This window comes from Sphaerodactylus townsendi, linkage group LG02 (assembly GCF_021028975.2).
Source record: "Sphaerodactylus townsendi isolate TG3544 linkage group LG02, MPM_Stown_v2.3, whole genome shotgun sequence".
Lineage (NCBI taxonomy): Eukaryota > Metazoa > Chordata > Lepidosauria > Squamata > Sphaerodactylidae > Sphaerodactylus > Sphaerodactylus townsendi.
In genome coordinates, this window is record NC_059426.1 from 1,622,032 (window position 1) to 1,635,314 (window position 13,283).

General features: G+C 47.3%; 1 protein-coding gene across 1 annotated transcript in view; it reads left to right on the top strand.

Annotated features, from left to right (window-relative positions):
- The window catches only part of FN1 (fibronectin 1), a 77,332-nt gene that overhangs the window by 28,217 nt on the left and 35,832 nt on the right, over positions 1-13,283 (top strand). The window contains exons 11-18 of the mRNA XM_048483538.1: positions 748-876; positions 2,508-2,651; positions 7,706-7,827; positions 8,931-9,108; positions 9,616-9,792; positions 10,300-10,428; positions 10,517-10,606; positions 12,283-12,439. Coding sequence (XP_048339495.1) covers positions 748-876; positions 2,508-2,651; positions 7,706-7,827; positions 8,931-9,108; positions 9,616-9,792; positions 10,300-10,428; positions 10,517-10,606; positions 12,283-12,439 — 1,126 coding nt within the window. The remainder of the gene's footprint in view (positions 1-747; positions 877-2,507; positions 2,652-7,705; positions 7,828-8,930; positions 9,109-9,615; positions 9,793-10,299; positions 10,429-10,516; positions 10,607-12,282; positions 12,440-13,283) is intronic.

Consider the following 13,283-nt stretch of genomic DNA (forward strand, 5'->3'; position numbering starts at 1 on the left):
TGCATATATTTCGATTTCTCCCCAAAATTCCTTTTACATTTTTTGTAAGGTTGACATCTGTTCCAGATGACGGTGGCCCAGCGACTTTGTTGTGCTGGAGCCTGACTGGACACATGTCTTGGTTGGTAGTGAGCTGTGGATTCCCTCCAGCCTCTGGCTGTGCTCATCAGGGAATCTTGGGGGATCAGAGATACAGCTCTCCTTTCGGGGAGGCAGGTACTGTAGTCACTGCCACAAAGTAATTCAACACAGTAGTTCTCTGGGCTAAGTGTGTGTGTGTGTGTATGCTGTCAAGTCACAACGGACTCAAAGCGACTTTGTGGTGGGGTTGTCAAGGCAGGAGGTGCCCAGAGGTGGTTTTTCCAGTGCCTGCCTGTGCGTGATGACCGTGGCATTCCTTGGAAGAGCCCATCCAAATACTAACCAGGGCCAACCCAGCTTCTCTTTTGAACTCTGGCAAGATCAGACTAGCCAGGGACTATCTAGGCCAGGGAATCACTACTTTGCTAGAAATTGCAGTCAGTTTTAAGCTAGAAAGAAACAGACCCTGTCGGGGCACCAGTGATAGGATCAGATTGGTGGAGGAGAAGCAGCAAATGGCAGTGGGGTCCTGTGTGGGTCACAGCAGTGGCCAGTGCCGGTTGGTGTTTGTGGTAGAGGTTTCCCCAGCTGTATGTGTGACTTTTGCAGCCCTCCTTTGTGCAGAGCGATCAAGGGCGTAACTACCACTCTTGTCTCTTGGAACAGACCAGTGCATAGTTGATGGGTTCACGTATGACGTAAACCAGACCTTCCACAAGCGCCACGAAGAAGGGCATATGCTGAACTGTACCTGCTTTGGTCAAGGGCGAGGCAGATGGAAATGTGATCCTGTTGGTAAGTTTGTGCATAAAAGGAGGGTTTCTTTTTTTAGTTTTGATTGCCACAGGTCTGTTAATTCAGCAGCAGAAGTCGTTAAAGTTATAAATGGGGGAGTCCATCCTTTTAATGATACTTCCTGCTGAAAACCATGATTTCCTTTGTAATGTAATTGGGTCCCACGGTCTGTTAGTATGGTTGGAGTTCCCCGGCTTTAACTGTTAAAAAATGGAAACTGTACTCTCCTCCATCTGGGATCCATCGTGGTATCCTGCCCCACAGCTTTATATTCTTTTCTCCCACAAATCCTTTTACCCTGGCACTCCTAGCATCTGTAACAGGCTACTTCGCTACTGGATGTGACATGCCTCATTTTGGAAAATCTGAGGAGTCAAGCACCATTCAGTCTGCCAGCCTTTTTCCACCTGAAGAGTGTCCAAGAGAGATTTGTTCATATCCTCTTAGCTGAGGCTCAACTTGTTTTATTGGCCTGGCTGTTGCAGTTCTTGCTAGGGCGAAGGCACGCAGAAGGGCCCAGCTAAATCTGAACTCAGTTTTTTCTTTCTCAGAATGAACAGTGACCAAAGGGAACCCACCGCCACCCCGCACCATCCTGATCAAATGACGAGTAGATCTTTGGTTTCAGCATGGTGTAGTGGTTAAGAGCAGGTGCACTCTAATCTGGAGAACCGGGTTTGATTCCCCACTCTGCCACTTAAACTGTGGAGGCTTATCTGGTGAACCAGATTAGCGTGTGCACTCCAGCACACTCCAGCTGGGTGACCTTGGGCTACTCACAGTTTTTCAAGCTCTCTCAGCCCCACCCACCTCACAGGGTGTTTGTTGGGGGGGGGGAAGGAATTTGTAAGCCCCTTTGAGTCTCGTTACGAGAGAAAAACGTGGGAATATAAATCCAAACGCTTGTTATTATTATTCCCAGGGGCCCTTTAACATGCTTTTCCTGGCACGAGTTCAGAAAGTGAACTCTGGCAGGATTTAGAAAACGTCTGCTGAGGCTCACTCTTTGGGAACACTGAGAATCATTTCACAAAGCGAGTGAACTCATTCCTGTGGTTAAAATTTAATTCTTCAGGAACCTAGCGACCTTTGACCTTCAGTTTGAATTGGGCTGTATCCCATGATGGTTGTCAGTCAGCTCTGAGTCACTGCACACACAGCCTTTCCATCACACGCAGGCAACTGTGGAAGAGCAGGAATGATCACAGGAGGAGGGGGAGTCTCTTCTCTGTAGCCCCCCCCCCCCAGCTGCAGCAGTTGCTGGTGATGTGCCGCGGGGCTGCCTGCCCCGTGTTCTGGCAGGGTCCTGTGCTTGTCAACCAAAAACAGAATTGCAGCCACGAGGACCGTTTTTCCTGCTGCCACATTCAGACAGCTGTTCAAGCCTACTGGGAGGTGGCCCCTTGCAGGGGGTCACGAGCCCAGAGGAGCTGCCCCCCATGAGACGCCCCAGCCCAGCAGCGCCTCGGTCCCGGTGGCCTGCAAAGCCCTTCTGTTCCCAGGCTGTGCAGGCAGGAGCAGCTCCCGAGGCCTCCTCTGAGGATCTAGCCCCAGAAGGTCGGTGCCCCAGGGCCAGGCAGAGGAGTCCTGGGAGAGCATCCCTGACATAAAGCCTTTCTCCCCACTTTCAGACCAGTGTCAAGACTCAGAGAGCCACACCTTTTACCAGATTGGAGATTCATGGGAGAAACATTTTCACGGCGTCAGATACCAGTGCTATTGTTACGGGCGCGGCATCGGAGAATGGCATTGTCAGCCTTTGAGCACGTACTCAGGTGAGACCCCGTAGCTCTTTGGGAAAATGTGCTTTGATCAAGCTTCCTGGTCTTCCACAATCCAACGTCCCAAGTCCTGCACAGACCTTCCTCTGTTTCATGGTTTTATTCACATTTTAACATGAGAGAGGGATAGGAAGGCAGCACGCACATCAAATTTGCCAGGGGGTGGGAGGTTAATCCACAATATTCCCCATTAACGTTGCCTTTGGGTTCCCTGCTGATGCTCTTCTACAGCGATGCTGTTGAAGGTAAAGATCCACCTGATCTTTTTACATGGAAATGCATAACTTTCACCTGAATCCACCTGCCTTTTCTGTTTTTAGTTTGGACTCTGGCTTTGAAATCTCACCTTTAGGGGCACCAGCTTTTTTCCTGGCAAGATTTCTGGCCCTTTAGCAGCCAGGACCAATTCAGCTGCTGATGCTTTTGCATGGAGAAGTAACTGTGGGGGAAAGTCACCTACTGATTTTCTCCTATTAAATGTCAGGAACCTCTGCTCGGACAGATGTCCACATCCCAGCTTTTCACATTTGTCAGAGTAGCTGGTCTAATGCCCTCCCTGTGGAGACCATGGCAGAGGCAGGACGTTGGCCTGGCCACTTCCTGAGGAGTTACTCCGCTATGCAGCCCCTCTCCTCCGCCCCTGTTTGCGCGATAGTAGCAGAGTCGTGTTGCAACCACTGACAGTTCTCTTTGCTGCTGATCTTGCTGGTGTTCAGTAGCTGATGCAATCAGTTCTGTGAACTAAATGTTCAAACTCTCTCATTCATCCAGTTCCAGGAACTCTCCGTAGGTCAGCCTGAGTGTGTTTGTTTTTCCTGCTTCAATCCTGCACCGTCATTGATAAGGAAGACGGGGGATGGAGTCACCTCTGTGCTTCCCGGCTGCCGTTGCTGCCGCCACTGTGCATGTGCTCAGTTCTTAAACTTTGCTCATGATCACAACCATTCGTCCCTCTCTGGGAGTGTCATAAAGTCAAATGTTGCCTCATTGATCCCACAAAAGCATGATCTGTGAGGAGGTGAAGGAGGGTTTCACTTCCAAATGGCGACCCTGAGATTATGAGTCAGATCTGTGGATGTGTTGAGGCCACTTTTTTCTCATAGAGTGGACTGTGCATTATAGTTGGCCTAATCTTACTGATAGAGACAGCACAGCCAAAGCCTCCCACCCCCTCTCTCCTTTATCCATCAGCCCCCACACCTGCCAACCCTGGTCATCCAGAGCTACAGTGAACTGCAAACAAAAGGCAGGAATAAATAGTTTTCTGGCCACCCCAACAAGGTGCCAGTGTAAACACAAAGGTGGCAGCCTGACTTGGACATAAAAGTAACCCCCGGCGTCTGCAGGAGACCTTCGATAGAGACGTCAGCATCCGGACTTGAAATTGTGGCTAGCTGTGATGTCATCGAGGGTCACCAAGTCACCGCAGACTCTGGAGATCTTTCCTGCATTCCTTCTACTTCCTGTGTTCTGGCAGTGCCGTTCACAGGCTTGCTGGGCACCCCCTGCCCCATTTCCCTCCCTCAGTAGTCTCTTGCTACAGGTCAGCACTGACCTATTAGCTTCTGTTTTCCTGGGGTTCCTAACCTCGTTTCAGATTTTGCATTTGCTTGGGATTGGTGTGAGTGGAAGGCTGTTTATTTCTCACTGCGTATCTTTTGTCCTCGGCTACAGCCAGTGTACCGGACATGTGCTAGGGATGGCATGTGCATATTTTAAGTTGATTGTTTTCTGTGAAAGGCACAAAACACATTTTCTGTAAATAGTGCTGGGAAAAAACCTACAATTTGAATGTAGATGCCCTATTCTCAGCTGACCTGGGCTGTGTACATTGTGTTCTGGAGTGTACACAGGAGACTACAAAATGTCACAGAAGAAGAAACTTGAAGCAAACAGTCCTCTCCCACCCAGAGGGGTTGTTTATTTTGGTGTATTTGTTCATTGGGTACAGCTGGTCTGTTGAAGCTGGTCACACAGCAGCAGTAGTCGCACAAAACAAAATTCAAGCCCAGGGGCAACTCAGAGACCAACAGTATTTTCAAGGGTGTAATCTTTCCTCCTTGTATCTTATGAAGGGAACTTTGATCTATGAAAGCGGAAAATGGTTGTTGGTCCTCAAGGTGCTTTTGGACTGGAATTTTGTTCTGCTTCTGCAGACTGACCTGGCAACCCGCCTGGAACCATGACCCAAAACGGTTTTGGCTGTTGAGTGCCAGATCGCAGCAAGCAAAGGGTGGGTGGGTGAGTGGCTCTTGAGGGGAACCTGGAATGCTTGATCTGGGGAGCGAGATGGCCATGACTTCAGGAGATTAAAAAAATAAGGCCAGAACTCATGAAGCAAATAAAGCAAAGTGTGTGTGTGTGTGTGTGTGTGTGTGTTGTGTTGTGTTGATCAGCTAAAAACTCCCAACATATTTTGCCAACAGTCTCCTTCAGGAGAATCCGTTTTTCAGAGTGCCTTCAGCAAGAGAGCAAGATCCATGGCCGGGTTCCTTTGCTCCTTTGGCTTTGGCATTATTGCTTATGACTGAACAACTAGACAGCCCTTTTATTTTCTCCTCAGGAGAACAACTATGGTAGAGCAGCCTAAAATTGCAAGTCTTGTGTGGGATGGCTGGACTACAGTAGGTAGAGTCAGTTCACAAATTGGCCATGATCTGCCGTGAGCCCTTGTGCCTTTTGGCAGGCTATGAGAATGCGACATGCTGGTGCATCTGGAAGGGGGAAAACCTTCTGGTCTCTTGGTTAGCTTCTGAGCCCGTTTGACTATGGCCTGAGTAGTAACACAAACACCTTGTGGAGGTGCAGCGCTGGCCGTGTACACTGAGCATAGCAGCAGCAGCCCAAGCTTTCTTCAGGTACAAGACGTGTGTTGATCAGTCAAACAACAGAATTCCTGAGTGGCTCCCTGGGAGTTAGGCTGGCTTTTAAGTCATTGCTGGAGTGGGGAGGGGGAGTGTTTTACAGGAGCCCCTTAAACATTTTCACAGGTGTATGTTGTTACCTAGCTTAACAGTTAGAATATCTTTCTCAAAGTAGCAATGGGGAAAATAACTCAGCTTGGCCATGTGAGAGGCAGGCTAGGTGTGAGCTTTTAGACAACTATACCAGAATTGGCTTTTGAAACGTTCCACAGAGAACGCAAAAGAGACCAAATTGTAGTTTAAATATTTTTATATACATTTTGGTTGCAGACAATCATACAGTGAGACGTTAAGAAGCACACACACAGTTCCTAATGGATATAAGCAGGGAGGAAAAGATAGGCTTGGATGATAGAGTTGGAGGGGCAGCAGGGGATTTATACGTTACCTAAATTCTGCAGAGAAGTTCTTGAAGAAGGCAAGGATTCCTATGCCAGCATAGAAATCCAGGTGAAGGACGATATATCGTGTTGCAAACCAACTATACCAAGAGAGGTTTAGCCAGTAAAGAGCACTGAGGCTAGGGTGCGCAGTACTGTTATACCCCTTTGCGCAGGTAGGGGCGGGAACCAGGTAAGTTTCAGTTTCGTTTTCCTGGATCCTTTGGGATATCCCTTGCTGGGATTGCTGGCTTGAGCTAATCAAAGGCTCATCTACTGTTTCTAAGTGTTGGGATAATAGAGTCAATTGTTTCTTGATTATATCGAGGGTGCTCTGAATGGCTTTATGCAGAGTATCTTAGGAGACTCTGCCCAGGTATTCAAATTTGGCTGAGACTTTGAGTGAATCAGAAAGGGATTGATTGTTAAGGAGATTGTATCAAAAGGTAGAGGAAATGCAACTGTTGAGGAAATGGTTTCTAAAAGGTAGAAGAAATGTACAGCCTGGTATCAGGGAGTTCTCCAGGATCCATTGTGTCACAACAGCTTAGCGGGGTATGGTAATAAAGATGCATGTCCATGATTCATGAGGCTTCCAGCTTCTATTGGCTGGAGTAACTCATTCACTAATTTAATCTTGCAAACAGACCTTTCGCCTTTGGCCTGCTTTTAGGTGGACACACTGCTATACACACACACAAATATGAAAGTTGGCTTCTGCCAATACAGTTTTACAGGAAAATAATATGAGATCCATATTCAATAGAGCGGGGTATGAGGGGTAGGCTAACAATGTTATACAAGTTTGGAAAGGGAAGTTGTTAATGGTGGATGCACCTAATTTACTAAAATAACAGAGGTTCCCACCAAGTCAGACAGTTGCTTGATGATGCCCTTAGTAATCTGGATCTCACTTGCAAAACCTATTCAGCATTGAGGTTCCTTTAGGCCATTTAGTTAGAAAGGAAATGGAAGGCCTGCAGACACGGAGATGAAGGGGAATTGCTTCCTGTGACTTTCAGTTGCCCGTGGTTGGGCTCAGCTGGCCATCAACTTTCCACTCTCCCCTCTTGAAGGCAGGTCTTGGGTTAGGGTTAGTGTGCTGACCTGAGCTCTGTGGAGGAAAGAGTGGGGGCAATCCAAAGAGAACACTGTGAGTCATTTGGAGAGCTGAATTGCTGTACCGGGTGTGAGGGCCATGGAAACCTGCCAGTTCACTTGGCCATCTGCTCATACTATGTCTGCTAGCCCTCCTGCATTCAGAGTCTGGCAGTTAAAGGAATTAACATGAGAAGTGGCAAAATATCTGGAAAAGTGCTTTTCCTGAGCCCCTGCCTTGTGTCAACCAGCTGGAGGGGCAGTGTAGATATTGTGGCGTTCTGGTCTTGAAAGTTTATCCCATACAGTGAAGTGCTGGGAAGCCAACTGGCGCTTTGAGGGGATTGTCTCTAGGGTGGATTGTGAGGGGATTGTCTTTAGACCTCTGTTCTCAACTTCCATGATCCATTTGTTTTTGGAGCCTGCCACAAGAGTGACTTTGGGAATCATTCTGTGTACTCTGAAAAACTGAATAGAATAATATTCCATTCCGACCAGTCTTTCTAAACTGGTGGATAAACAATCACATTTCATATGAAGGCATTGTTGCGTAAAGGTTGGCTCTCGTTTATGGCGATTGACAGGGGATTGTACTGGGGGATGAGTAATGCCCTATATAAATGGATTGGGGACATTTCTGTCTCAGGTTCCACTGGTCCTGTTCAGGTGATCATCACAGATGTTCCGATTCATCCTAATTCTCATCCTGTCCAGTGGATCGCCCCTGAATCATCTCATATCTCCCAGTATATTCTCCGATGGAAACCAGTAAGTACTTGAGCCATTTAACCAAAGAAAGCCTTGGCAAAGAGTTGTGATTTGTCTCCAGAATCCAGAAGTAGTAATTTCTGCTTTAAGAATGTATGCTCAAAATCCTACTCCTGGGAGCTTGATAAATGGAGCTGAAATACACAGTCCCAATTTAACATTCCTGTTACAATGATGTGAAACAGCTTTTGGCAGCATTTTGCCGTGATGAAAGAGGACAAGAAAACTATGAATAGGAGAACTGATGCTTGGGCGGGAAAGGGAAAACCCCCAATAACCAGGGAACAGTCCTTGTTGTGAGTGTTGAATTGTGCCCCCTGGTTTTACAGTTCTTCAGAAATTCATCAGCCTCAGAACAAAGTGTGTCAGCCAGGTAGCTATGGAAATTGTTCCTCTTGATTCATTCCCTAGATTCATGAGGTTCACAGATCTAGAGAGGGAGTCGAATTGGGGTCCAACCTACACGTTGCATTTAACACATTCCAGAGAGTCCCCTTGTGATCTGGAGGTGATGCTGGTAGCTGAAGAGCTTCTGTTTCAGCCTGGGAAGCTGGGCTGTGAGACTGAGTGGCTCATTCAGCTGCCAGAGACACTGAATGCTGCTTCTCTCAGCTCCGTTTCCCTGCTGCGGAAGCCTCCTTTGTCAGGGCCACCAAGGCAGCTAATGGTGTGTAGAACATACCTTCTTACATTGAGGATCTTTGCAAAGAAGTGCCTCCCTCTCCGACGCGGTGGCCTTCATTCCCTTCCAGATTCCCCCAGATGTGGGTCTTGGCTCTCGTGCAGGCGGGTCGTTGTCCTGGGAGGGAGGCTACGGCTCAGCACAGGCTGGCTGAAGAGCATCAGTTGAGGCTTGCCTCTGTGTGATGTGAGAAATGGCCATGAAATACAGCTTAGTGATGCTGTATAACAGGCATCAGATGTGGAAACTAACACGTCAGTGTGTTGAGTGAGGATGCTGCATCTTGTGCCGGGAACAGGGAGTTGAATGGAGGCACTTTGTGAACAGTTCCTGAAAAGTAGGTTTAGCGGAATGTTTGAGAACCCCTGTTTTGATGTCCGAGATATTCCTGCCTTGATTTGCATTGTGTTTTGCTTTGAAGAAAAACTCTGGAGCCAGATGGAAAGAGGCCACAATTCCAGGCTACTTGAATTCCTACACTATCTCTGGTCTGAAACCCGGTGTCCTCTACGAGGGGCAGCTCATTTGCGTGCAGCATTATGGACAAAAAGAAGTCACCCGGTTTGAATTCACCACCTCAAGTACCACAGCCATTTCAAGTAAGTAGCCCTGTGAAAGAAGAACTGTGTGGACCTCCTCCATCCCTCTTGCTTCTGGCCCCCTGAGTACATCAGAGGTGTAGCTGTTGCTGTCTTCTTGCTTGGTTGATAGGCCAGATTCCACACCCATATTTTTGGTTTGTAATATGCTTTCTTATACAAAAGGAATGGCATAAAATCAGAGTATGTTTTGCCCCCCTGCCCAGGAGTTATGTGGCTGGTTTGGTTCTCCAGTTTGCAGTCAGAAACTTTGCTTTTGCCTCAAATCTCTGCTGCTCTGGGGTTTTTTCCCCCTTTCCCTTTCAGATTTCCTTTCTCTGTGTATCATTCTGCACTGCATTTTAGCTTTGGAAAGGATGACGTACATTTTGTTGTGCATTTGAACCATTCATTCTTGAAACAAGAACAAATTTTGTATAGATTCAAAACCTAATTGAGGATTCCTTTATTTAATGCTTTATATCCATGAAAATGTTGATCTCTTGCCTCTTGGTCTCCACGCTGCAGCCAGCCACGTGTCTGGAGAAACCACAGCACTTCCTTCCGTGGTGACAACTTCAGAGTCGGTCACAGAAATCACATCCAACAGCTTCGTGGTCTCCTGGGTTTCGGCTTCAGACACGGTCTCAGGATTCCGTGTCGAATATGAACTGAGCGAAGAGGGTGATGAACCCCAATACTTGGGTAAGAGAGAGGAAGAGGCCTGAACCGGTTGAGCAAGTGTTAGATGCCAGAGGCAGCGCTAGATCCTTATAGCTGCAAGAATTTGTTTGACACCGTCCACCTCTTCTGTGATTGACAGTCCCTCTCATGCACACACACACACACACACACACACACAGTAGGTTGTGAAGAACTTCCGTGGACTCCTTACTTTGTGCAAGTGAGAATTTCAGTCATTGCACCTGGTTTCTCCTGAAAGAGTAGTCCCTCCCACCCCAGATGTCTGTTCACTTGTTGGAAATGCCACGTTCCATCCAAAATTACACATATTTGTGTGGAAATAGGGGGCACTAAGAATCCGAACTGACTAGTGAAGACTGTCTTTGTTTAAGGAACCCAAATAGCTGGGATGATCTCTTGTCATAACCTCAGCCCTGCTTTGCCGCCAGAAACCCATAAGGGAGTGAACGAGGTGTGTGTTTGCGGAGTCCTCAGCCTTTCTGTTTTTGGTTTGTTCTGTCATTAAAGAGCTTCCGAGCACGGCCACGTCGGTCAATATCCCCAACTTGCTTCCGGGCCGCAGATACATTGTGAACGTCTATCAGATTTCCGAAGAGGGCGAGCAGAACCTGATTCTGTCAACTTCTCAGACAACAGGTATGTTTGGTCAGCCATAACTTTGCTCTCGACACGTTGCATTTCCTCTTTGCCGCTCACCTTTGTTCCTTGTCATCCCTTGAAATAGCACCTGATGCTCCTCCTGAACACATCGTGGAAAGCGTGGATGATACTTCCATCCTCGTGAGCTGGAGCCGGCCGGAGGCTCCCATCACAGGTCTGCTTCGCCTTCCTTCTCAATTGGAAGAGAGATGAGGTGGGGGGGGGGGGGGGGAAGTTCCAGATGATCCCTATTAGAAGTACTTTTAAGAGGGAAGGATTTATCTTGCTGCCTGTCTAGTTGGGTCTGACAGCTAGTTTGCGCTTTTTGTTCTTCAAAAGGGAATCTGTGTAAGCTCCTGTGCTAATTTAAAATATTTGTAGGCCAGCCTTTCTCCCAGTAAACCGAGACCCAAGTTGGGCAACAGCAATGAAACAAATGCCTCTTTAGAACGCTGTTAAAATGGCCAGCAATAGTCATTGTGCAAGTTTTTCCTTCCTTTAAAAATGCCGACAAGGTGACTGAAGCCTCAGGAAGCCCCCGTAGGCCGTGCCGCCGAGGGGGAGCTGAGGCCCCGTTCTGGTGGGCAGCTGTTCTGCAGGGTGGCTCTGCCTGGCACAAAGCTCCCTGTTTGGTTTGACATGAAGGCTCTTTGGATTTATTTCAAAATTGCCCCAGGTGCTTTTGGCTGCAGGCTTGTTTCTGTGCTGTGTTTGAAAATATATCCCCCTCCTCCTGGGATCCAAGGCCCTGGGGACAACTTGTAATTAAATAAATACAAAGATGCAATAAATACAAAGCCCAGCTTACAAACCCAATTGTGTGGCGAGGAAGCACTAGTGTGTGCTGGAAAGTGTACCGAGCAAGAAGAAGTGCGGCTTCAGTGGCACAACAGCACCAGGATTCCTCCTTGTGCTGTGAGGTGCGGTGCTGTATTATGTATATTTACTTAGAAGTAAGACCCAGTTTGCCTCTTAGGCTTTACTCCCAGGAAGGTGTACATAGGACCACAGTCGGATGCTTGTTTGATACTCTTTGAAGAATCCACTTCATAAGTGGATTTTTCCATTGCACCCAGTAAAAGCCAGTCGCAAAGTGGATTGAAAATTGATTGAAATGTTGTTATTCAGTGTGTTAATTGGTCCGCGTATGTAATTTGCATGACATTAATCTGACAAGTTGAAAGGGCAGTGCATTTCACCTGCACAGCCGTCAAAGACAGAGAAATTGTTCATTGGTTCCACTCCACAAGTAAGATCAATAATTCAGAACCCCAAATCCCAGATGGAATTTATCTGGGGAGGATTTTGCACGGGCCCCTAGAGCAGCGCTACCAATCCAAGGAACAGTGCTAAAGAATCACAAGGGCAACTGTTCAGTTCTTGGAGCTGGTTTGATATGAATCTTGCAAAGATCCCTAAATGGACACTTGAGGTAAAGTGTTCTTTTGATGTATTGCTTCTCTTCTAAAATTGTAGCTCTCAGGATTGCTGAGAGTTTTGTTGGAAAAGTCCCATAAATAGAAAGCCACTCATAGGAAGGTTTGTGTGTCAATGAAATCAACGTCCGGTTGAATGCAGTGGTGGGGAGAGAGATCTGGTTTCCTATGGCCTGCACTCGGGGGGGGGGGGGGGGGTCTTCTGAAGGTAGGGCAGCTTTTGGGACTTTTCTAGCTCCTTGATCCACCAGCTGTGTCCCAGTCTGCTCCTTCAAATCTTTAAGGGCCTGCTTCAGCAAAGTAACCTAAAACAGTGGTGAAAATAGATAAGGTAGTAAAAATTTGTTTTCTGATTGTTAACATTTAATTGATTCAAAAGAGCTTGACTCGTGACCATACATCTTGTCCCCCCTAGGTTATCGCATCGTCTACACACCATCTGTGGAGGGCAGCAGCACGGAACTGAATTTGCCAGAGACTGCTACCTCCGTGACACTCAGTGACTTGATGCCTGGGGTTCAATACAATATCACTATCTATGCAGTGGAAGAGAGCCAGGAAAGCATCCCTGTGTTCATTCAGCAAAAGACCACTGGAGTGCCGCAGGCAGGTAATGCATTCACTGAGAGCTGTTTTTTTCCCCATTTCTTGAATTTATTTACTTACTTGTGCTTTTATAGCCTTTCTCACTGACACTCAAGGTGGATTACAAAATATTTAAAAATCCAGTGCAGTCATGCAGCATAAGACAGACAATGAACAATGCAACAGGACTGGGATTATAAAACTACAAGACTGAAGAAAAAAAAACCCAACTAAGGACGTGGTGTGCTGTAAACATGCAGAAAGTGGATAACAGAAGCTGACGATGCAACAGCAAAAGCAAGATAATATGTGCAAGAAATGGGGAAGTGGAATACACTGGACCATTCGTGCACCCTGTGGTCTTGTTTCCTTCATATCTACTGTGGATGTCTGAACGGGTGACTCACAGAGGATGAAAGCAACCCCTCCCCCTGGCTTGACCTCCAGTGCGGGGGTCAGTGAAGAACTTCCTAGCCAGGCAGAGTTAGCTGAGACTAGCACTGCCAAGCTGAGACAGATTACACACACCCCTCCCTTTTCTTCCAGCTTGGTTCTTAGTGGGAACTAAGTGGAATATCCTTGTTACATCAGTTCTGCAGGGGCTACCTTGGATTCAACCTGGCAACTATCCCGTAATCAGTGGAACACCCAAGGCTTGGGCATTCAGACCAGACCAAAGTACTCACATAAACCCTGCCTTTTTCGCTGGTTCATTGGAGGGATCACAGTCATTTTAAAACATGTTTCTAGTACTCAGGGCTGAAGGGATCTATACTTCTCATTTCAGGACAAGGTGCCTTTTGCTTCACAGGGTTCCCCCCCGCCCCCAAT